A 24682-nucleotide genomic window follows, 5' to 3' on the forward strand; every position below is an offset into this window, starting at 1 on the left:
AAATAGCGAGGATTAGTTTTGCATCCAAATGCACCAAAAACAAAAAACAAATGTAACCCTGGACCACAAAACCATTCATAAGGGTACTTTTTTTTTAATTGAGTAAATAAGCTTTCCATTGATTTATGTGACCTTGGATCACAAAACCAGTCATAAGGTTACATTTTCTGAATTGATTTATATATCTGAAAGCTTTATAAATAAGCATAAATAAGCTTTCCACTGATGTATTGTTAGGATTGGACAATATTTGGCCAAGATACAACCGGAATCTGATTGTGATTTTGGCATAATTGCAAAATCTACAATCGATAATCTTGACCCATACAATGTATTTTTGGCTATTGCTACAAATATACCCATGCTACTTATTACTGGTTTTGTTGTCCAGATTCACATATGGTTTGTTAGGATAGGACAATTTTAGATACAACTATTTGAAAATCTGTAATAAAAAAAATCGAAATATTGCGAAAAAAAAACCTTTTAAGTTTAAATTAAGTTGTTACAAATGCATATGAATCAAAATTAAGTTTTGAGATATTTATGGTAGGAAATTTACAAAATATCTTCATGGAACACAATCTTTACTTAATATCCTAATGTTTTTTTCGCATGAATTAAAAATCAATCATTTTGATCCATACAATGTATTTTTGGCTATTGCTACAAATATTGTTTTGTGGTCCATGGTCACAAATACTCATGTCATAAATGTTGTTACACTACGTGCTAATACACTGATTCTTTTTGTTGGTTAATGAAAATGTGAATAATGTGCAGGAAAATAAAACTTTCGAATAAGATTCGGGTTCGTTAAAAATTCATATTTTACCTGAAATATATAGTTTAAATATTTCTCAATGGCTCATCATTCAGCTTAGTTGTGTCACTCAGCCATTTTTCCTAAAAAGGTTGTTTTTCTGTATTCCTATGTATTGTGAAATATAATCAGGCATATTCATTTCCCTGATTACTCATTTCTTTCCTAGCTGACAACTTAAGTAAAAAGCGGCACAGTTTACCCCACTCTCCCATTCGTACTCCTGCCTTTCCACGACTCTCGTCCCTGTGTCCTTCCTGTCTTTCGCTCATTTTGCATCATGTTCTTGTTCTCTCAATGTCTTCTGTGTCCTCTTTTGCCCACCCGTTCCCTTTCTTTCCCCCGCTCTCTCCCTCCGTGTTTCCTTGCAGTGTGGGTTATTAAGAGCTATTTTTAGAGCAAAATTGTAGTTTGGCTCTCAGAGACAATTTTATTTGGATTTAAAGTGTCGGCACCAGATGGGTGCGTTGGCTAGGTGCAGCTGAGTCACTCTCGCACACACACTCTGTCGCTTGCGCAAAGACCAAGAAACACACACACAAATGCGCCGTGAAGCCACAAATCAACGAACAAACACGTGACATCATTAAACATAAACTTCTTTGAATGAATCTCATCAACATAAATCAACAGAGAAGTGCGCTATGAAGCCACAAATCAACAAACACTCAAATTTATGACAAATACACAAGTACAAACAGACGATCGCTCGTGAGCCCATCGTCTAACACACTCGAAGCCACACGGCACACATACAAACACACACGGCGTGTTTCGTGTCAAGGCAGGACCAGCGATTAGGGTTGGATTGATTAGTAAGGAGCAGAGAGTGTGCTTCACTGCTTAAAGACTTCCTCCAGGTTCTCCTCAACCTGACTTCACAATCCCGCTTATGGTGTAAATGGAGTGTGCGTTACCAACCGCAAACAGCTGTCATTTCGGCTGACCCTCTGATGGCGAGGGGCTTCCCTCACTCACCACTTCCTCAATCGGAGCTGGGCACTGCTCACTGGTGGCCTCCGAGCCTCCGTCCTCCAGAGGGGGGGCACAGTCACAGGGGAGCTGCGGTAGGTGCTCCTCTTGGGGCGTGGCGTCGGTGTAGGGCAGCTCTGATTGGTCATCTGTGTGTAATGGGCTGTTCTGACTGGACAGCTCTGTGCACTCGGTCTCGTTCACCAGGCTGCCCTCGGACGGCTGCTCTGTTTGATCATCCAGGTCGGGGAGGTTAGGTTCCCGTGGCAATGACAGGCTCTTGTGACGACTCCAGAGCTTGTGGAGCTCGGTGACCTCTGAGACGCTGCTGCTGTTGCCGCTGTCGCGGAAGCTGGCCAGCGGGGGACGAACTTTCACTCCGGTCACGGTTACAGATCCCTCGATGGCCTTACGCAACTGTAAACAGAATTTTTTTTGAAATGTGTTTTTTTTTTGTTATAAAGAGGAGCTAGTAAAACAATACAATGACGCACCTCCTTTAGAGAGACCACTCCAACTAGACGTCCAGTGCTGGTGACATAGGTATGATCCAGGCCAAGTAGTGAGAAAATGGTGTGTGTCTAAACAAAAGATACAAGGACTGACATTTATTCTTCATTAAAGGACGACAGTGATAATAAAACGGGCCTGTGCGTTTTGGTCACACTTCAGTTTAGAAACATATTCTCACTACTAATTATGACTTTTGCCTTAATAAACTGCCAATTTGTGACCCTGGACCACAAAACCAGTCATAAGGTTAAATTTGACAAAACTGAGATGTATACAACATATGAAAGCTCAATAAATAAGCTTTCTATTGATGTAAAGTTTGTTAGGATAGGACAATATTTGGCTGAGATTCATCTATTTGAAAATCTGGAATCTGAGGGTGCAAAAAAATCAAAATACTGAGAAAATCACCTTTAAATTGTCCAAATTAAGTTCTTAACAATGCATATTACTAATCAAAAATTACATTTTGATATATTTATCATAGGAATTTTACAAGAAATCTTCATGGAACATGATCTTTACTTAATTTCCTAATGATTTTTGGCATAAAAGAAAAATCAATAATTTTGACCCATACAATGTATTTTTGGCTATTGCTACAAATATACCCCAGCGACTTAAGACTGGTTTTGTTGTCCAGGGTCACATTTGCTCTTTAATAATAGAAGTTAGTTGTTAAGTTTAGGTATGGGTAGAATCAGGTAATCTAAAATATGGTCATGCAGAATAAGTGTATGTATATTACACATCTAAAAAACGCTTGGTTATTTTTAATTTTTTTATGTTTTTACCCAGGTGCTGGGTATTTTTTCTGTTATTTAAAAATGCTAATACAGATAAGAGTAATACATCTTTCGAATCTGTAAAGACTCTAGGTTTATTTGTGTGTGCTCACAATAACAACAACGCAGAATGCATTGTGTTTTTGTAAAATAAAGAAAGCAAACAGGATACGCTTTTTGCCTTTAGGTCTATGAGAACTTGAGCAAAAAACTCCAAAACTCTGTGTATACTAGGGCTGCACGATTATGAGAAAAATCATAATTGTCGATTATTCCCTTTGAAATTGTAATCGCGATTATTAATTACGATTATTACAATTTACATTGATGTTTTAAATAGATTTATACCGTTGATTGAAGCAACTGCATGTCATAATTTTATATGCAAATAAAAATCAAGCTGAAAACACTCTTCCTGAAAAACTTCTATTGCTTTTCTCGTTGTCACAAATGTCAACGATACATTGGTTTGTTTTCTTTAAATAAAAAAAAGTAAAAATATGCAATATGCATAGGGATATGCCAGTATCAATTTTCATGTTGCAATTAATTGATAATGCTTTTATCATGGTATATGGAATTATCACTATATTGAAATTTATTTGCAAAAAAGTGGTGTCATAATACTGTATAACAGGTTAAATAACTATTTTCATATATCAAAAATAACTGAACATTTAAATACAATTAAGCAAAACACAAAAACCGTATAAAGGTTAAAAAAAATTACACTGAATAAAGTGCAAAAGAATTCTAAAGAGCAATATGTATCACTTTACAGTAAGATAGTTAACCCTAGTTAATGCATTAATATTCAGAATGAGCAACAGCTATATTTGCTACACAAGTTATTAATTATCATAATTATTTATTATTTATTTTTTGTTAAAAAATACAACTCTTAGTTCATGTTAGCTCATTAAATAACACAGTTGCATGAAAAATATATCTATGCTTTCAAATGAACCAATTCAAATGGAAAACAATGGAGATGAAGAGTCAGTGCCACGAAATTCATCCCTTAAGCCGACAACAAAGAAAACACTGGTTTAACAATAAATTATTAAAAAGTTAATGCAGCCTCCTTAGTGTTTTCCTTGACACATTCACAATCATTACTTCTGCCAGTGTCTGTGGCAAGCTTTATGCATGCGCTTGATCACTTATTAGGCTATGTAGGCTCATTATTATGATTTAAATGGCTTATTATTAAATGTGCAATTAGTCAACTAATGCTTAAAATGAACCACTACTAGACGACCAGCAAATCTTTAGTCGAGGGCAACCCTACTTGTTACATTTGTCAATGGTCATTTGGTGTTCTGTCCCGAGAGAAAACTTGACTGACAGGAATCTTCCTGAATGAAATTAAGGTTTATATTACATTGTAATACTATTACCTGTCAAATTATTACACTATAAATAGTAAAAAGGTATGTAGGCTAATTTCTTTATTTATTTTTGTTTAAATGTACATTGCAACTAATGTCTGCTTGGCATGCTAGCCTTCTACAAACAAAGCATTCACATTCAAAGCGAATGATGCGCCAGCACCACTGTGGAAGTTTCAACTCCAGCCAAACGAATACATGGCCAGGGCTGAAACACGACAAAACATTGCTGTCTGTCACGTGTAACAAAGTTTAATCTAGTGTGCTAGCAATGCAGTGGTCACGCTATGCGTTTGACGGGTTGACAGACAAGATGGCACATAAAATATGTCCTTACTGCAGCGCTCTATGCTTGGCAGATACAGCAGATCTTTTACCTTATGCAAAGATGTCCGTTCCACCAGCTGAAAGGGGGCAGGGTCTATTTTACAGTTGTTGAAATTAACAGGCTCATCCAACTGTTGCTCCTCCCACTCTGCTATCTGAAAAAAAAAATAATAATAATAATTTTTAAATAGTTCACCCAAAAATTAAAATTGGAGTCATATTAAAAAATGTGCTGGCTTTTCTAAGCTTTATAAATTATGCATTTGTGTAAAAAAAATATATCCATATTTAAAAAAATGTGTAAAAATATTTTTACACAAATGCATTGATTAATTTCAAAAGGCCATTATTAAACCCGCAGAGCCACGTGGAGTACTTTTTATGATGGATGGATGGATGGATGCTCTCAATTGCACTCCATAACCTCAACACCCATTCACTGCCATTATAAAGCTTGAAAGAGCCAGGACATTTTTTAATATAACTCCGGTTGTAATCGCCTGAAAGAAGAAAATCATACACACCTAGGATGGCTTTAGGGTGAGTAAATCAGGGTTATTTTCATTTTTGGGTGAACTATCCCTTTAAAAATGTAAAAGTATTAAAAGTTCAAAAAACAATATATATTATGTAAATTGAGAAATGATAATTATTAAGGTTTTATACTATTTGTACAAGATTATATATATTATATCTTGTCCATACGTAGTCCATCAATTGCATCATTCGTTTCAAACCTGTATGACTTTCTTTTAGTGGAACACAAAAGATGTTTATAGCAGAATATTATGATCTTCTTCATTAAATAACAGTAAGTAGCGACTGTCACACTATGTCAAGTGTGATTTTCAAGGTCAAAGTCTCAGTGATTAATGTGTTAAATTTCAGTATGTTCCTCATAAAAGCTATCAGTTATATGGAAGACAACAGTGTGAGGCTGTAAAAACTCTTCAGAAGAAAGTAAGTCAGGTTTTACGAGTAAATGATGACAGCATTATGATCTTTGAATGACCTGAGAAGCTGCAGAATTAGCTTTGTTACACAGTGTCCTAAACAGGGTTAGTTCACCCAAAAATGAAAATTAGCCCATTATTTACTCACCCTCCAAGGCATCCTAGGTGAATATGACTTTTTTTTTTTTTTCAGATGAATGCAATCAGAGTTATATTAAAAATTGTTCTGGCTCCTCCTAGCTTTATAATGGCAATGGGTGTTTTTTTTTTTTTTTTTTTTCAACAGTCCAAAACAAGTCCAATAAAGTGCATCCCTCCAAAATAAAAAGTGCCTCACACAGCTCCGGGGAGTGAATAAAGGCCTCCTGTAGCGAATCAATGTGTTTTTGTAAGAAAATGTTCATATTTAAAACATAATAATCACTTTTCTCTATCTTGCGCTAACAGTTGTACACGAAAACCGCTCCAGGCAGATGACGTAGGACGTCAGAGTTGCACATAGGCTCAGAATTGACGAATGCGGAAGCGCAGAGAAGAAAGCAAAACAAAAAAACGAATTAGAAGTACAAAACAAGTATCTGTAAAGAAAAATGTTGGAGGATTTCGATATAAACCAAGAGGAGACTGGTTTTCCTTTGCTAAAGAAAGGAAACTTTGCTTCCTTTTCTCCTGTAAACAAATGTTGTTTTTCGCGATTTTTGCACTTTTATTATGGATGGATGCACTTCATTGGATTTGTTTTGGACTGTTGAAGAGAAACACCCGCCCAGTGGCATTAACTAACCCTTTAAGTGACAAGTGATAAAGCATAAGCAACAAGACATTTTGACATTGAACTTCAATGGAAGCAAGAACATCTGACCTGATCTGATCATGATTAAAGGGATGGTTCGGAGTAGAATTGACTTCATTGCTATGCACTCCGAAGCCCATGTAAATACCCCATCCAAAGTTTTTTTTTTTACCTTAGTCAAACATTTATGGAGATATTAGAGTTTTTCGAATTGCTTGTTACAGGAGTGAATGGTACATGTGATGTATCTCGTAAATTGCACCACTAAACGTGCAAGTAATCTTACCAAACTTGTACAGTTGTGTAAATAGGTTATGTACTCACAAAACGCTGCATCGGAACATTTGTAAGTCCACCATGAGTGTTTTTAAAACACGTTTTAGCCGATCCCTACTAGTCTCAAAAACTACAAATGTCGGCACGTCGACGTCACTTCCCTGGTTTGAAAAAAGCACGTAAAAGTCCTCCTACAAGTTGACATGCACACAGATGTAGTAGGAGGACTTTTACGTGCTTTTTTCAAACCAGGGAAGTGACGTCGACTTGTAGTTTCTGAGACTAGTAGTTCTCGGGTAAAACGTGTTTTTAAAACACTCATGGTGGACTTACAAATGTTCTGATGCAGCGTTTTGTGAGTACATAACCTATTTACACTACTGTACAAGTTTGGTAAGATTACTTGCACGTTTAGTGGTGCAATTTACGAGATACATCACATGTACCATTCACTCCTGTAACAAGCAATTCGAAAAACTCTAATATCTCCATAAATGTTCGACTAAGGTAAAAAAAACTTCGGATGGGGTATTTAGATGGGCTTCGGAGTGCATAGCAATGAAGTCAATTCTACTCCGAACCATCCCTTTAATGTCACAGGTTTACTTCTAAAGACTTCGGAGTTCTGAAATTGTTGCTTTCCGAGTTTAAATAAAAATTAGAATCCCAGAATCAAACTTGTAAATCCTTCTGTATAATCTAGAACACCCTTAGGTTACATTGAAATTATAAAACAACAAACCTCAGAATGTGTGACTCACTACATGCATCATGATACAATTACAACAGAATTTAGGGGTAAGTATAGTATTTAATTTTATACCTCTGCTGTTGACATGTCATCCTCTACATCAGGGGTATCCTGAAAACATTAAGTCGAGAATTAGACACAGAAATGCACAAATGTCTCTTTCATACATTCTTGTTCTCACAAACAGTCATGCAATTCACTCAGTTCACAAGACAAGCTACACATACTAATGTAATCTACCGAAGCGGCTCAAGCTTTACTAAACATTAGCAAGCTTAAGCAATACATTAAACGCAGCCCAGGGGAGGGTGAGGTAGATTGGATGCTATTACCAAGGCAATAAAGAACTAAGACAGGGAATAGCTTTTCAAAAGGTTTTTAATTTGATTGGAGAGTTTAAGGCTCAGTTCAAAATTGGACTTGAATCAACTTTGGAAAGCTTTGTTCAAAAGAAAACGGGTCCAACTGCAACATCCCCTGACGTTCGCCTGTAGGTTTGCAAACATTTGGGGCCTGTTCTGAATCTTGACAACCGCAAAAACCAAACCATGCGTCACACAAACGCACTCATCCCATGAGAGATAAATATACTCTTCATAACATGGCATGAATCATCTCATGAGTCAGCTTGTTCCCTGTTCCCTAGAGGGGAAGTACTAAGCTGGAGGAGAGTATCAATACAGCACGCAGGCAGAACGCAATAAGGCCTCTGAGCAAAGGCCCTATTGGCTGTGCCGCTGCCACCCCCGATGATGAGTGTTTGTGGGCGAGAGGAACGAGTCCCTGCGGCTGCGTTCTTACCGCCATGGGTATCTTCACACGCTTGGGCCTCCTGCTCCTCTTAGGAGCCATGGGGCCAGCATTGCTCTTCCAGACAGAACAGATAGAAAAGGGAGGAGCATAAAGCGTTAATGTAACTCTAACGCAACGCTCCCTCAACAGCTGCACCTTCAACATTGACTATTATCAAGGGACACTGTTAGAGCCATCGTTCCTCCGAAAAGAAAGGCAGAAAGGGGTGTGGAACAAATTAATATAGCAGCCGAAATCCCATGTTAATGCCAGGCTGACAGAACGCTCACTTTGCGCTGGTCAACAGATGTCGCTTGATAAGAGAAGTCCTGTGGGAGTCTACTTGAACATGAGGTGAAACTCCAGAAACACAGATTAAGGCTTTGTTCACACTGGACTTGAATACTATTTATTTTTAATAAATCTGGGACTGGATTTGTGAAACATTCCTAAGAACTTACAGAACAAAAATGTACAGATAATGTACTTGTCATCCAAGATGTTTATGCCTTTTTTCTTCAGTCGTGAAGAAATTGTGTTTTTGGAGGAAAATATTTAAGGATTTCTCTCCATATAATGGACTTCTATGGGCCCCTTCCCAAATGCAGTTTAAATGCAGCTTTAAAAGACTCTAAACAATCCCATTTGACCTTCTTTGCATGCTCACTTTGTAAACACTGGGGCGTTACCTCTGCAGTGATGTAGGATGATTTTAAAGTTGGAGGAGAAAATGAGATGGGAGTTTTTCAACATACCCTAACTGTATTGAAACAGAATACATAGAGTTTATGCAGATCTATAAAAGACAAGCATTTGAAGTTAAAAAGTGTATAAATTGTAAACTGTTTTAGAAAATAACTGATCGTTTCGCTGAGTAAGACCCTTCTTCCTTGGCTGGGATTGTTTGGAGCACTTTAAAGCTGCATTTAAACTACATTTTGGAAATTCAAACTCGGGGGCACCATAGAAGTGTATTATATGGAGTGAATCCTGAAATGTTTTCCTCAAAAAAATTCATTTCTTTACAACTTAAGAAAGAAAGACAAGGGGGTAAGTACATTATCTATAATTTTTGTTCATTAAGTGAACCACTCCTTTAACTGCTGTTTTTAACAATATTTTGTATTCCCAAAATCATTTTCTTGTCTGTATTAGATCATTTTAATGACAAAATTTAGAATAAATTTTTGAAAGTTTCTTAACTTCTTCCTTAAGAAGGTTTTTTTGTGAATCCAGCCCCGGTCTGTATTTAAAACCAATTATAAAAATCGGATCCATTCAGCATTCAATAGTAAACTGCACATGATTGCAACGAGTGAATTCAGATATTCTGCAGCAATTGTTGAATAAAAATACAGTGCCCTCCACTAATATTGGCACCCTTGATAAATAAAAGCAAAGGTGGCTGTGAATAAATCTGCATTGTTTAAACTTTTCATTGCCGTTTTGAAATGTTTTTCTCTAGTTCATGTTGGCCATGATTAATTGCACCCAACTATTGCAACGTCCTTTACTCAAAATAACAGCTCTGAGTTTTCTCCTTTAATGCCTGAAGAGTTTGGAGAACACCTGACAGGAGATCAGAGACCATTCCTTCATACAGAAACTCTTCAGATCCTTCAGTTTCCCAGTTCCAAGCTGGTGCTTCTTCTATTCAGTTTACCTCATGCATTTTATATAGGCTGAGGTCAGGGAACTGGGGCTGCCGTGGAAAAAGCTTTATTTTGTGCTCAGTGACACATTTTTGTGTAGATTTTGATGATTTTTTTGGATCATTGTCCTGATGGAAGATCCAACCACAGCTCATTATAGAATTTCTAACAGATGCAGTCAGATTTAGATTTTTTATCCATTGGTATTTCATAGAATCCATGATGCCATGTATCTGAACAAGATGTCCAGAGTTCAGAAAAATAAGCCCACAACATTAAAGATCCAGCAGTATATTTAACCTTAGGCATGGGCTACTTTTTTTTCCCTGTTTGTACCAAACCCATCTGGTGGGTTTGCTGCCAAAAGGCTCTTTTTTTAGTTTCATCTGACCATTGATGCCAGTCTTGTTTGAAATTCAAGTAGTGTCTGACAACTGAATGTGCTGGAGTTTGTTTTTGGATGAGCGAGGAGGATTTTTCTTAAAACCCTTCAAAACAACATGTGGTGACGTTTGATTTTTTTTTTAAGGCTAAGACCCCAATACTCAACTAATCTCTCCAATTCTCCTGCTGTGATCCTTGGAGAGTCTTTGGACACTTAAACTCTCATCCTTACTGTGTATTATGATGATATAGGCACACATCCTTTTCCAGTCAGATTTGTAAAATCTTTAGTTAATTGGAAATTCTTAATTATTTGTCCTAATGGTGGAAATTGGGATATTTTTTACAGCCATTTTGTTAAGCCCAACAATCTTTTTAAACATCAAAACTATATTCTTTGGTTTTACTCCTTGTAATGGATAATTAAGAGAATTTGCCCTTTGTGTTCGTCATACTTATAATCATGTGGAACAGGAAGTCATGGCTAGACAATTTGACACTTTTAGTCACCCTGGTGATCTAAACAAAATGTGAATGTGAATATACTTCAGAGATATTTTACTTAAAAAGCATTTCTAGGGGTGCCAATAATTGTGGCCAACATGCATTAGAGAAAAACATCTATTTCATAATGTGAGTTTCCTCTATTTTCAATTGTTCTACTTCAATGAAAGGTTAGAATTTTGTGAATTGCAGATGTATTTTTCATAGACACCTTTGCTCATATTTACCAAGTGGAGAGCACTGTACATGAAATCTGATTTGACAGATCAGGCTGAAATCAAACTGATTTTCTATCCACATATTTACGTAATTTGAATTACATTTGTCAAAAATGTTTAAAATGGTCGAATACGTCAAAAGATACTGCCTGTCTGAACAAAGCCTGAGACAAGCACTGAAACATTAAAAGAGTAACAAACAAGATGTTTAGAATAATTGTTAGGCAGATGGTTCCTCTTGTGTCTCCCGTCCCATATTCAGTCTCTGTGCACCTGTAAAATCTACAGCTACATAAGTGCCGCATATCACCTACGAACCCTAGAGAGCCATCGTACCTCTACTAGCTCCTTCACAGGTTCCCCAGAAGAGAGGTTTGGAGAGCCTGCAGAAGAGGAGTGATTAGATTAGCACAAGATGGGTGCGTACCAGGGGGTCGCAGACAGTTCGCAACACGACATACATGAGTAGGAGTTGAAATGTGTGAGTAAGTGTTATATACACACTGTTCAGTGACTCTGTGTTGCTGATTGCAGACACCGTCTTCAGAGCGGACTTGAGGGGGATCTGGGAGTTAGTCAGTGTGGGGCTGTAGGAGGACTCTTCAGTGGAGATCTGGAGAAAAACACTCTGTTAGATCCACTTATAAGTAAGTTTGATTACTAACACAGGCTTCGCATACTCCCAGCTGTATTACTGAACTCAGAGATGACAGCCTGCCAGGAAGGAATTCTTTGGGATGAAAAGGAAAGCATGAAAAAAACACCTGACGGCGATTTGACAATCCTTCATTCTTCTTGAGGAATACAGACAACTGGGAAACACAGACTCCAGAAACAATGTTAGATGAACAATGGACATAATTAAAAAATACTATTATTAAACTTAATACTATTACTACTTAATACTATATGTTGTTACATGAATGATCCACAGCTGTGGTTTTCTTGTTTAGTGATAGTTGTTCATGAGTCCCTTGTTTGTCCTAAACATTTAAACTGCCCATTCTCCTTCAGATTTGCCCACAAATTCTTTGGCTTTTCAGCACTTTTGTGTATTTGAACCATTTCCAACAATGACTGTATGATTTTGAGATCCATCTTTTTCACCCTGAGGACAACTGAGGAACTCATATGCAACTATTACACAAGGTATAAATGCTTCAGGTTTGATGTTTCAGAGTGAAACACGATGTATTAAGAGCCAGGGGTGTAAACTTTTGATCAGAATGAAGATGTGTACATTTTTCTTTTTTTGTCTAAATATATTTTTTTTCACTTAGTACTGCCACATCAGAAGCTACAGAAGATACTTACATGTTTCCCAAAAGACAAAATAAGTTAAATTTAAGCTGATTACAAAAGTTTTGTTTCCTTCTAAAGCATCAGTGAGCAGAAAAATTGACCTTAAAAAACAGGGTGAAGTAGTGACCCCAAACTTTTGAATGGTAGTCTATGTCTGATTCATCTCTAGAATGATCATATAAAATTATACTTTCATTCCTGTGTTGTAATTAACACTAGTGTCTTTTCTCTGAGGTTCATACCAGGAAACGTACGCCACGGCCAGGTGTACTCCTGGGTGGAGAGTCTTGGGAAAAGGTTGGCACATGGGTGCCATTGTCCTGAGCACGTTCTCTTAAGTACTCCAGCCTGCGAGCTCTGCCGAGCTGCTGTGACAGCAGGGACTGCAGCTGGGAGCGCTCTATAGAGCCCAGCAGGATCATGGACTCTGGAGCCAGTTGGGGACACAGGCAAGGGAGACAGCAGAGAGACCAGAAAGAGAGGGAAAGAGAGAGAAAGAGAGAAGTGAGAGAGACACAGCAGGATAGCTGGAGGAATGGGGGATAGCAAAGGGAAATGGTGGGAGGGCGGGAAAGGAGATGGAGAAGGTAAAGAATGTGTCTGTCACAGGGTATGACGTGGAATTGTGGGATTACATTTCCAAGTCTGAGCTTTCATTTGGGAACATCAAGAAAATGTCTGGAAAAGAAACTGTACTAAAATCAGTAAAACATCAAAAAGTACGTGCTTATCTTTCTTTTTAATACACTGTTCATTTTAAGCATAATACAAACACCTAAACTTTCTTATAATTTATTTAGAATCTCATTTACTTACTTTAAGAAATTGTTTTTGAGGAAAATATTTCAGGATTTCTCTCCATATAGTGAACTATGGTGTAACGTTTAAACTTTCAAAATGCAGTTATAATGCAGCTTCAAAGGGCTCTAATGATCCCAGCTGAGGAAGAAGGGTCTTATCTAGTGAAACTATTGGTTATTTAAAAAAAAAAAAAGAGACATTTTATATACTTTTTGACCTCAAATGCTCATCTTGTCTAGTTCTGCATGGTTCAAGACAGTTAGGGTAGGTCGAAAATGGGAGTTTCTTCCTCGGTTGGGATCATATCGTGGACTTGTATGGTGCCCGCGAGTTTGAACTTTCAAAATGCAGTTTAAATGCAGCTTCAAAGGGCTCTAAATGATCCCTTTGAAAAATCCTTTTCCTCAAAAAACAATTTCTTTATGATTAACATCTTGGATGACAATGGGGTGAGTACATTATCTGTACATTTTTGTTCTGGAAGTGAACTTATCCTTTAAGAATCGCTTTTAGCATATTTTACACATTAAAACACATCTAAATGTAAACCTTGAAATAAACAAGATTCAGATTTCAGATTCTGCACTGAGCCACTTATCAAACAATTAATTTGGATAATTTTCAAAATCTTTAGTGTCACACGATCATTCAGAAATTAGTTTAATATCCTGATTTGGTGCTCCAGAAACATTTTGTGTTATTATCAATGTGTGAAACAGTTGTTCTGCTTAATATTTTTGTGGATGCTTTTTTAGGGTGTTTTAATGAATAGGAAGTTCAAAAGAACATTTATTTGAAATACACTACCAGTCAAAAGTTTTTTAACAGTAAGATTTTTTTATGTTTTTTTAAGAAATCTAATCTGCTCACCAAACCTGCATTTATTTAATCTAAAGTACAGCAAAAACAGCAACATCTTGAAATATTTTTTTTACTATTGAAAATAACTGTTTTCAATTGGAATACATTTTAAAATGTAATTTATTCCTGTGATCAAACCTAAATCTTCATCATTATTACTCTAGTCTTCAGTGTCATATGATCTTTCAGAATTTTTTCAGGATTTTTTGATGAATAGAAAGATCCAAAGATCAGCATTTATCTGAAATTAAAAAGCGTTTGTAATATTATACACTATACCATTCAAAAGACTGGAGTCAGAAGAATTTTTATTTATTTATTGGGAAGGGGGATTGTAGAAATGAATACTTTTATTTAGCAAAAATGCTTTAAATTGATCAAAAGTGATTATAAAGACATTTAAAATGTTTTTCAGATAAATGCTGCTTTCTATTTCTATCTAAACTCTCTATTCATCAAAGAAACCTGAAAAAGTCCTACTCAGCTGTTCTCAACATAACAATAATGTTTTTTTGAGCAGCAGATCAGAATATTAGAATGATTTCTGAAGTGTCATGTACATTTTAAAATATATTCAAATAGAAAACAGTTTTTCAAATTTTTACTGTTTTAGTTGTACTTTGAATCAAATGCAGGTTTGATGAGCAGAAGAGACTTCTTTAAAAAAAAAAAAAATCTTACTGTTCAAAAACTTTTGACTGGTAGTGTAGAAATATTTTACGGTCACATTTGTTCAATTTAACGCAGCCTTTCTGAACAGTACAAACATTTTTTGATTAATTTCTCTTAAAAATAATATGTACAGCTCTGAGTCAGTATGTTTGTTGCTTTTTGAGAAATTAATACAATTTTTTATACTATATATAATATTTATATACTGTACAGTGTTGTGTAAGTTATTTTTTAAAAAGTCATTACAAGCTATTACTATTGCTACTACATCTTCAACAGTGTAATTAGATTGCTGTACTAATTACTCTTTCTAAAAAGTATTGCATTACTTAGTACTAATTACTTTCTAAGTCCCATCAACCTTGACCAGCTAAACAACCCACGGACAGACAGGAAACTACTCTTTTATTTCTTTCAAATAAATAATATAAAACAGCATAAATTATTATTGAACTGACCAAAGTATGTAAAGGGAGACGTTTACATTAAAAACATACATTTTTGATGTTAAATCCCCTATTGTTTAATATAAAATGTATTATCTAACACATAAAATCTATCTATCTATACACACACACACACTACTTTGCTCTCTAGATATTGCCATCAGCCATTGAAAACCCATTTTGAGCGCTGCTCATTTCTTGCTGAAAATGGTTCAGCAATCAAAAGCTGATATCGCAGAGTTATTTCAGCCGAATCACTCTTCTATATTGAGCAAAATGGGGAAAAAGACACTTTGAGAAGAAGACTCTCTAAAATTTGTCTTAAAATTCCTAATGTAAGATAGTGATAGTGGCATGAAGAACATGTGGTCTAATAGAATGACATTTTTGTGTGCAAAATATTCCTTTAATCAGATATTTTATATATATGTCTCACCTTTAGACTCCACCAGAGCCAGTGTTTTAAGCTGGCCTGTTATGAGAGCTTCTTGCAGGTCCCGGTAAGAGGAGGAGAGAGTGATAAACCGCACATCTCTCACCATTATGTCCTCCACACGGATATTATATTTCCTACAGGTAAGAAAAAAAGAGAAAGAGACGGGAGTGAGCATTCAAAAAGCCAGGGGAATGATACGAGAGTGATAATTTGGGGAAGTTACGTAACAGCCCTCACTCCTGTCCCCAGCCCAGTTCTGGCAGGTAAGGAAGTTTCTGGATCCGGATGATGGAATCGTAGAGGGAAGGCTGCAGACTCTGAGCCACGGCATTGGCCAATATCACAGCGATCATCACCGGCAGGATGTGCGAGATTTGACCGGTCAGCTCGAACACAATGACGGCGGTGGACACGGTGTGAGTGACTGCGCCAGAAAGAGCCGCCGCCCCTGTGGGAATCACCATTTCGTCCCGCATCAAATTACAGTAGCAGTCACCTGCCGCAAGCCATCTGATTTCCTATTGTGCTTCTGACAAGCTTTCTGCTCCGCTGCACAATGCAGCGCTACCGCTGAAGCCATTTCCACAGGCAAGATCTAATTTGGCTGTTGGTCTGTGTGGCTTAATGAAAAATGTATGACTCTTGCATACAACACCCTGCAGGTTCAATTACGTGTGTGAATAAGATACAGCCACGACGGGCTGAAACTGATGGCTTTTGAAAGAAAACAAATGGACATCCGCGAGAAGGCACGCACAATCAACGCTCTCACCTACAACTGCGTATCCGCCGGGAACTATGGGATATACAGTGCTGTCAGTGTGTATTCCATCGGGGAAGACGGCTGCCATGCTCTCGCCGACCAGTCGACCGAACGCAGCCCCTGTTCAACACAGAATTCACAATGTAGATTCAATGACATTCCATGTGTGACAAAAACTCCAAATTTGAAATGCATCCTGGACGTATACTTACATGACGTCACAAACATTGACTCCAGAATAAAGCTGCAGTGATTTTGACGTGTTTACACACAGTCTTTACTGAGTCAGACATTGATGAGGGATGGAAATGGAGGACATGATTGCGAGAAAAGGAAAACAACCATTTAGAACAAACTAAAGTTCGATGACTGGTATGAACAAAAAAGCAAAATAATGTTCAAAAGTGCTTGCGCATACAATAGTGAAGTGAAATGGAAACCAAAAAAGCATAGCCCACAGTGTTGTCTTTCAAAAACATTACACGCACACTATAATCACATACCAATGAGGAAAACCGGCATGAAGGCCCCACAAGGCACAGGCATTGTTGTGGCCACAGCTGACATCCAGAACTGAGAAGAAACATTTAGAAGACACAAGGTCACTCACTTGAACAAAGACACCGTTTAATAATTAAGCAATATCACACTCGCAATCGTGATGCTGTACTGAAAATCAGAACGGCTGTGATTTACCTGCAGCCGTATGGGTTACACTTTATTTTGATAGTCCACTTTAGACGTTCTACTTACTGTAAGTAACTTTGCAACTACATGTCAACTAATTCTCATTTATTTGCAACTACATGTCTACTAACTTTCAGAGTAGACTGTTAGGTTAGGTTTAGGGTTAGTGGAATAAACTGACTTATACTTGCAAAGTTTCTTATAGTCAGTATGTTGTACCCATCAAAAAAAAGTATCAGAAGATATTAGGCAGACAGTCTACTAATACTCTAATGACTGCTAGTTGACATGTAGTTGCAAAGTTACTGTTAGTAGAATGTCTAAAGAGGACTATTAAAATAAAGTATTACCACCAAATCAAAACTGTGCTGGTTTTTAATATATCAGCACAACTTAACATATGCAATAGTTCAATAAACTGTTCAGTAACTGATGTTTCATAGACAATATGACCAGATTTATTTTTGCAACTACTGTATAATATAACAGCTATAAAAAAACAATATGTTACATTCACATTAACATTGTTGTTAAAGGGTTATTTCACCCAAAATGAAAATTAGCCCATTATGTACTCATCCTCAAGGTATCCTAGGTGTATGACTTTCTCCCTTTAGTCGAATCCAACTGGAGTTAATAAAAAATGATCCTGTCACTTCCAAGCTTTATAATTGCAGTGGGCAGGTGTTTCTGTTCAACACAGTCCAAAAGAAGTCTAATAAAGTGCATCCATCCATAATAAAAAGTGTTCCACAATAAAGGCCTCCTGTAGCAAATTGATGCATTTTTGTTAGAAAAATATACATTTTTAAAATGTAAGAAACACTTGAATCTAGCATGCGCTAACTGTCACACATGTAAGGCGGTTGACGTATTACGTATGCTTTGCGCACGCGTCACTGATCTCGCGAAAACAACTGTTTGTTTGCCACATCAATTTGCTACAGGAGGCCTTTATTTACCCCCCGGAGCCATGTGAGGTACTTTTTATTATGGATGGATGCACTTTATTGGACTGCTTTTGGACTGTTGAATAGAAACACCTGCCCACTGCCATTATAAAGCTTGAAGAGCCAGGACAATTTTTAATATAACTCTGATTAGATTTGTCTGAAAGAAGAAAGTCATATACACCTAGGTCGCCTTGAGGGTGAGTAAATAATGGGCTACTTTTTATTTTTAAATGAACTAACCCTTTTTAAAGTCTAGTATGCCCAGAAATGAAAAATTGCTTAAAATGTCCTCTGCAGTGAATGGACGCAGTCAGAATGACAGCTGATAAAAACAATAATTCACAAGTAATCTATATGACTCCAGATTAAAACACATGTATTCTATCCATAATATAATATTAGAGGTACATAATAATTCTCCAGCGAAAAGGTCGTCTCATCTGAATCAGAAGATGAATACGCACAGATCAAGCACCGTTTACAAGCTCAACAGTTCTTAAGAGATATTATTTATATTATATTAAGAGATTATTTATGGACCTGTATTTTGGCCACAATTAACAGTCTAAAGTTGAAAACATTTTAATTGATGGATTTATTTATTACGAACAAGCAAGCTTTCGCTTCATAAGATGTTAATTGATGGATTGGAATCATGTGGATTACATGTGGATTATTGTGATGTTTTTATCAGCTGTTTACACTGACGGCACCCATTCACTGAAGAAGATCCATTGGTGAGCAAGTGCTGTAATGTTACATTTCTCCAAATCTGTTCAGATGAAGAAAAAACTCATCTACATCTTGGATGGCCTGCAGGTGAGTTTATTGTCAGCATATTGAAATTTTGGAGTAACCTATTTTTCTATACTTTCCTTTATATTTCATATGATATGTTAAGACGCACCTTCATGACAATGAAGAGGAGGAGTGTGATGAACACACTGACTTGTGGATGCTTCCAGGCCTGAGGTACATGACTTGGGTACTCAAACTCCTCAGCAACACCGTGCTTGTACCAGGTCAGGTTGTCAAAGAGTGCCACTAGTGACTCATGTTGAGTCAGCTAAATAAGGAGGCAGCACAGTTTGTTATTTAATGCATAATTACTGATCTGGAACAAATAAATCTATCAGCATGAAGCACACTTGAAAGACTGAAAAAGTCTGGTTGTGTAGAAAAAAAGAAAGAAATAGAGAAATAAATACAAAAAAAAAAATTGATGAGCCACACAATAAATCTAAAACATCAGACCTGGCCTGCCATGAACTGTCCAAACCCTGGAGGAAAGGTGAGTGTAGAAATAAGAAGAGTGACCACTGCCGGATACACTAGCCTTCTATGGAAAGAAAAACATGAGAAAAAAAGATACTTTTTATATGTAAATATTTGTATTTTACTATATTATAATATAATATAATGTAATATAATATAATATATTATAATATAATATAATATAATATGTGAACCTAGACCACAAAACCAGTCATAAGGGTCAATATTTTGAAATAGAGATTTATACATCATCTTTTCGCCAAATAAATAAGATTTCCATTTATGTATGTTTGTTATGATAGGACAATATTTGGTCGAGATACAATTGTTTGAAAATCTGGAATCTGAGGGTGCAAAAAAATCTAAATACTGAGAAAATCGCCTTCAAATTTGTCCAAATAACGTTCTTAGGAATGCATATTACTAATCAAAAATTAAGTTTTGATATATTTATAGTAGGAAATTTACAAAATATCTTCATGGAACATGATCTTGACTTATATTCTAACGATATTTGTTATTAAAGAAAAATTTATCATTTTGACACATACAATGTATTTTTGGCTATTGCTACAAATATACCCGTGCTACTTAAGACTGATTTTATGGTCCAGGGTCTCATATAAAATAATATCATATTATTTATTTAAAATTAGTAAATAAATAGATAAAAGTTTAGTGATTATTAAGTAACATTCTTATCAATGAAATAAAAATTTATAATGAGATAGTACCTAAACAAAATACATTTTACAACAAGAATTATTGTTAATGTAAGAGAAGCGGTAAAAAAAACTCACTTTTTTAGCAAAAACTTGTTGATGGTTTTCTGTTTTCTCATAGACTCCACTATGATCCTGTTCAGGTAGACATACAACGCCCCTCCAAAACCACTGGCAATCCTGAGAGATAAGCAATATGACAAGATAAGCATAACTATGACCACTGCAAACGTCTATTTTACAGCTAAGAACTAAGAATAACTAACTAGTTGAATTTACAGACTAGATGTGTGAACCTGGCCTGTAAACCAGAACACAGCTCTTAAAATTTTAAAGCAGAAGCTTTGCAAATAAACAGTTCTAATGAGCTTAGTCATTTTTTAACACAAATGTTCTTAGACAAGGATATTAGTTTGCATGAAATCTGTGCTTTGACTGCCATAATTTAAATTATGTAAATCAAATTTGTGTTTGGGAGAAAGATGGCAAAGGTGAGACACAAACCCGAGCACAGCAAAAGCTGGAAGCTCTTGTAGGTCGAAGGGAAAGTCGAGACGAAAGCGTGTTTTAAAGAGCGCAGTGATTGTCTCTGCAATATGGCGAAGAGAGAATGACAGTCAGAAATTTATGACGAATGAATCATCTGACTGTGTTGGCTATCATACCGGATTTCTCCCTCACCCTCATCCTTATTCCACACCGCCAGCACCCTGAAGATAAAGGCACTGAAGGTTGCAGCAAAGAATCCTCTCCAGTAGTTTCTCACGGCAAAGAACGTAGATGTGACCTCAATACTAAACAGCACTCCTGCCACAACACAGCAGATCATACGACAAACAACTCTGCTCAAAGCTGGAAGTATTCAGGGGAACGTTACTGTCGTAAATGTGATATGGCGTTATCTCCAGTGGCCAGTACGGTGACCTGGAGGGGACACCTTCGGTTCACTTATGTTTGTCGTGGCCACGACATATAAACTCGTGGGAACGTGATATTATGTTGTGGCCACAAGATATTAATTCGTGGGAACGTCATATTAACTCGTGGGAAAGACATATTATGTCGTGGCCACGAGATCATTTTGTCGAGGTAACAACATTCTTATATCAGTTAATGGACAATACTGTGGGTTGCATAAAATGTTTCTTGTAGGGCTATTTTATTTGACGTGCTTTATGTAATATTTATACATGATAAACTTGTGAAAGCTCCATCGCGCACAGACAGCATTCGCATATACAGCATCGCCTATTGTTAATATAGTAATTTAATATTGTATTAATTTCTATAACAATTAATATAATAATTTCTTAATTCAAAATAAAATATTAATAAACCTATCTCTGATAATCCTGGTTTACTATGGTCACGCAGGTTTATTATTAAACTCGTGGCCACAAGAAATGCATGTTGTTCCCTCAATATAAGAAGTCGTGGCCACGAGAAATGGATCACGTTCCCTCATCATCGCATCTCGTGGCCACGACATAAGGATGTCGTTACCTCGACAAAATTATCTCGTGGCCACGACATAATATGTCGTTCCCACGAATTAATATCCGTATCACGTTCCCATGAGTTTATATGTCTATGTCTATATATATGTCTATGTGGCCACGACAAACATAAGTGAACCGAAGGTGTCCCCTCCAGGTCACCGTAGGCCAGCTATGATCACAATGTCTGGACTTACCTCCAATAGGGGCTGCAAAGCAACAGCCCACCCCCACTGCACACGCGGCTGACAGCATCTCTGTGTTTCTCAGCTCATTCTGTCAGATTAACAAGAAAACCCAATACATGCAAATCCTGTTTCAAACGACTGTCGTCGCGGCATTTTACAAGCAGCCAAAAGTGGAACAGGATAATTACACTGACGGATACATGGCAACGACATGCGGAACAAGGTATTGGTATGAACACAATTAAAAAAATGGACAAACACTGCTCTTTCATTCACTATGTGCTAACTTTGTGAACGGTTTGCTCTGGCCAGGGAGGATGAAGTCCAGTAAGACTCTAAATTACAATGGAAAAATGGTAAACTTGAGAAAAAAAGAATCACAAATGAAGATTTAAACAAAATAATTTGTTTTCTTGTTTTTTTCACATGGACACACCCAAACATAATAATACCTGCATCTTACCTTGTTTCCCTCAAAGGGCTCTTCCTTCAGCAGTAAATCAAAATAACACATATACAAGTGAGTATCTGCACTGTTTCAAAACCTATCAATTCTTTAAGTACTTACACTGTGGTTTACTTGTTTCAAGTCTGTATCTACAAAAAATAAATAATTGATTAAAAAAGAAACCTTATATTTGCGTATTTATTGTAATGTGTATATTCAATGTATTGAATTGTACAGTTTTCACTTCGTGTGATCTAACTAACTACACTACGTTTATAAAGAAGTTTGAGGTCGGTAAGATTTATCTACCTACAGTTAAGGTCAAAAGTTTACATGCACCTTGTAGATTCTGCAAAATGTTAATTATTTTACCAAAATAAGAGGGATCATACAAAATGCATAAAAATGCATTTTTTTTAGTACTGACCTGAATAAGATATACACATATATACATATAGGTGTTATGAAGCAGACGGATAACCAGGTAAGTAACGATGCAGAGATTTATTTACACAGCAGAGTATCGGAGATAATGCAGCAAACAGAGATGGGTGAGTATGAGACAATGCATATAACAGACCCAGAGATGATATCCACGATAGAACTAATGATCCTTTTCCTTGCAGATTCGATGAGAGGAGGATTCTAGGAACGATCGTCAGAGGAAACTCAGCAGGCTTACGGTACACGCACCCACCGCTGACTGGGATGACAGACTGACGGCTCACACACTGCTGAAGATTAGGACTGGACAGACTGGAACAAGACAGAGTACAGGTAAGTAGCAACAGGTAAGTTCGTTAGTGAAACTCGCAGAGAGAAGCACTAATAGTCCGCTTTCGTGCAAACCAGCCCGGACACTGAGGGGTGTGTGGAGTGCGTATTTGTAGAGGCATGGTAGATTGGGTGCAGGTGCGTGTGATTTCAAAACTCAGGTGACTGTGATCTTTGTGTGATTGTGGGTGAACAACCTGGCCAATCCGTGACACTACCCCCCTCCCCAGGGCCCGCTCCTGAGGGCCGAGGTCTCTGGCGCCGTGGTGGTCTACCTCGTCCACGAGGTGCAGGGTACTCGGGATGATTGGAATGGAATTCTTCCATGAGCGTGGAATCTAGGATGATGGTTCTTGGGACCCATGATCTGTCCTCTAGTCCGTATCCTTCCCAGTCGACTAGGTATTCCAATAGACCACCACAACGTCAGGACTGTAGAATCTCACGAACGGAGTAGATGGAACCTTCCTCTAGCATCAAGGGGGGAGGAGGTTCCTCTTCGTGGCCCGGTTCTGTGGAGGTGAAACGGTTTGAGTAATGAGACGTGCAAAGTAGGGTGGATTCTGTATTGTGGTGGCAGTTGAAGCTTGTAGGTGACAGAATTGACCTGTTCCAAGACGGTGAAGGGACCAACAAACCTGGGACTTAGTTTCTTGGAGGGCAGTCGCAGACGAATATCACGAGTGGAGAGCCAAACCTTATCTCCGGGAGCATACACTGGGCCCGAAGTCCTCTTCCGATCCGCGAAGGTCTTGTGTCTGTGAACTGCCCTCTGCAGATGGTGATGAGCTTCATCCCAGACCCTCTCGCTCTCCCGAAACCAGTAATCCAGTGCGGGGACCTCAGATGGTTCACCATTCCAGGGAAATAATGGGGGTTGGAATCCAAGAACGCATTGGAATGGTGTGAGACCGGTGGATGGTTGCCGCAGTGTATTTTGGGCATATTCTGCCCAGCCCAGAAACTGGTTCCAGGAGTTCTGATGGCCGTGGCAGAAGGTCCTGAGGAACCGCCCCACTTCCTGGATTTTCCTCTCCGTCTGGCCGTTGGTCTGCAGATGGTAGCCAGAGGAGAGGCTGACGGTCACACCTAGGAGCCGGAAGAAAGATTTCCATACCCTGGAGACAAACTGGGGACCCCTATCTGATACGATGTCTTCTGGGATCCCGTAATATCAAAAGACATGATTAAAGAGCAACTCTGCAGTCTCCAGGGCAGTGGGTAAACCTCTTAATGGTAGTAGTCTGCAGAACTTGGAAAATCGATCCACAATGACAAAGATGCAGGTTTTTCCATCCGATGCTGGTAAGCCCGTCATGAAGTCCACTCCTAGGTGTGACCAGGGGCTGTTAGGGACTGGCAAGGGATGGAGTTTTCCTGCTGGTAGATGTCTGGGACTTTTAGACATAGCACACTCCTTACAACCTTGTACGTATTTCCTTACATCCCTTGCCATACCCGGACACCAGAAGCGTTCGGACAACAGCGAGAGGGTGTTGTTGGTCCCGGGATGTCCAGTGCCCAGGGATGTATGGATGGTGTGTATGAGACCTACCGTTGTGTCCTAGGGATGTACTGAGGATCAGGAGGGCAGCCCGGCGGAGGTCGGGGATCAGGAGTGGCGACACTTGATGGAGCAGACCATTCGATCGGGTTAACAAAGATTTCTTCGGGTAGTATGTTGGTGGTTTTTTCGGGAGTTTCTGAGGAGTCATGGAGTTGGG

The 24682-nt window shown here is 37.8% G+C and overlaps 1 protein-coding gene across 1 annotated transcript in view; it reads right to left on the reverse strand.

Moving 5' to 3' along the window:
* Nucleotides 1-532: 532 nt before the first annotated feature.
* clcn2a (chloride channel, voltage-sensitive 2a) overlaps nucleotides 533-24682 on the reverse strand; it is a 98782-nt gene continuing 74632 nt past the window's right edge. The window contains exons 7-25 of the mRNA XM_073848329.1: nucleotides 22200-22223; nucleotides 21746-21824; nucleotides 20734-20859; nucleotides 20557-20641; nucleotides 20131-20232; nucleotides 19310-19394; nucleotides 18963-19121; nucleotides 16919-16988; nucleotides 16425-16535; nucleotides 15890-16100; nucleotides 15653-15786; nucleotides 12679-12863; nucleotides 11639-11747; nucleotides 11471-11517; nucleotides 8386-8451; nucleotides 7657-7695; nucleotides 4862-4966; nucleotides 2290-2376; nucleotides 533-2212 (exon numbers count right to left, since the gene is read on the reverse strand). Of these exons, the coding sequence (XP_073704430.1) occupies nucleotides 1757-2212; nucleotides 2290-2376; nucleotides 4862-4966; nucleotides 7657-7695; nucleotides 8386-8451; nucleotides 11471-11517; nucleotides 11639-11747; nucleotides 12679-12863; nucleotides 15653-15786; nucleotides 15890-16100; nucleotides 16425-16535; nucleotides 16919-16988; nucleotides 18963-19121; nucleotides 19310-19394; nucleotides 20131-20232; nucleotides 20557-20641; nucleotides 20734-20859; nucleotides 21746-21824; nucleotides 22200-22223 (2280 nt within the window). The 3' untranslated portion in view covers nucleotides 533-1756. The remainder of the gene's footprint in view (nucleotides 2213-2289; nucleotides 2377-4861; nucleotides 4967-7656; nucleotides 7696-8385; nucleotides 8452-11470; nucleotides 11518-11638; nucleotides 11748-12678; nucleotides 12864-15652; nucleotides 15787-15889; nucleotides 16101-16424; nucleotides 16536-16918; nucleotides 16989-18962; nucleotides 19122-19309; nucleotides 19395-20130; nucleotides 20233-20556; nucleotides 20642-20733; nucleotides 20860-21745; nucleotides 21825-22199; nucleotides 22224-24682) is intronic.

Source organism: Garra rufa, chromosome 10 (assembly GCF_049309525.1).
Source record: "Garra rufa chromosome 10, GarRuf1.0, whole genome shotgun sequence".
In the NCBI taxonomy this organism is placed as follows: Eukaryota; Metazoa; Chordata; class Actinopteri; order Cypriniformes; family Cyprinidae; genus Garra; species Garra rufa.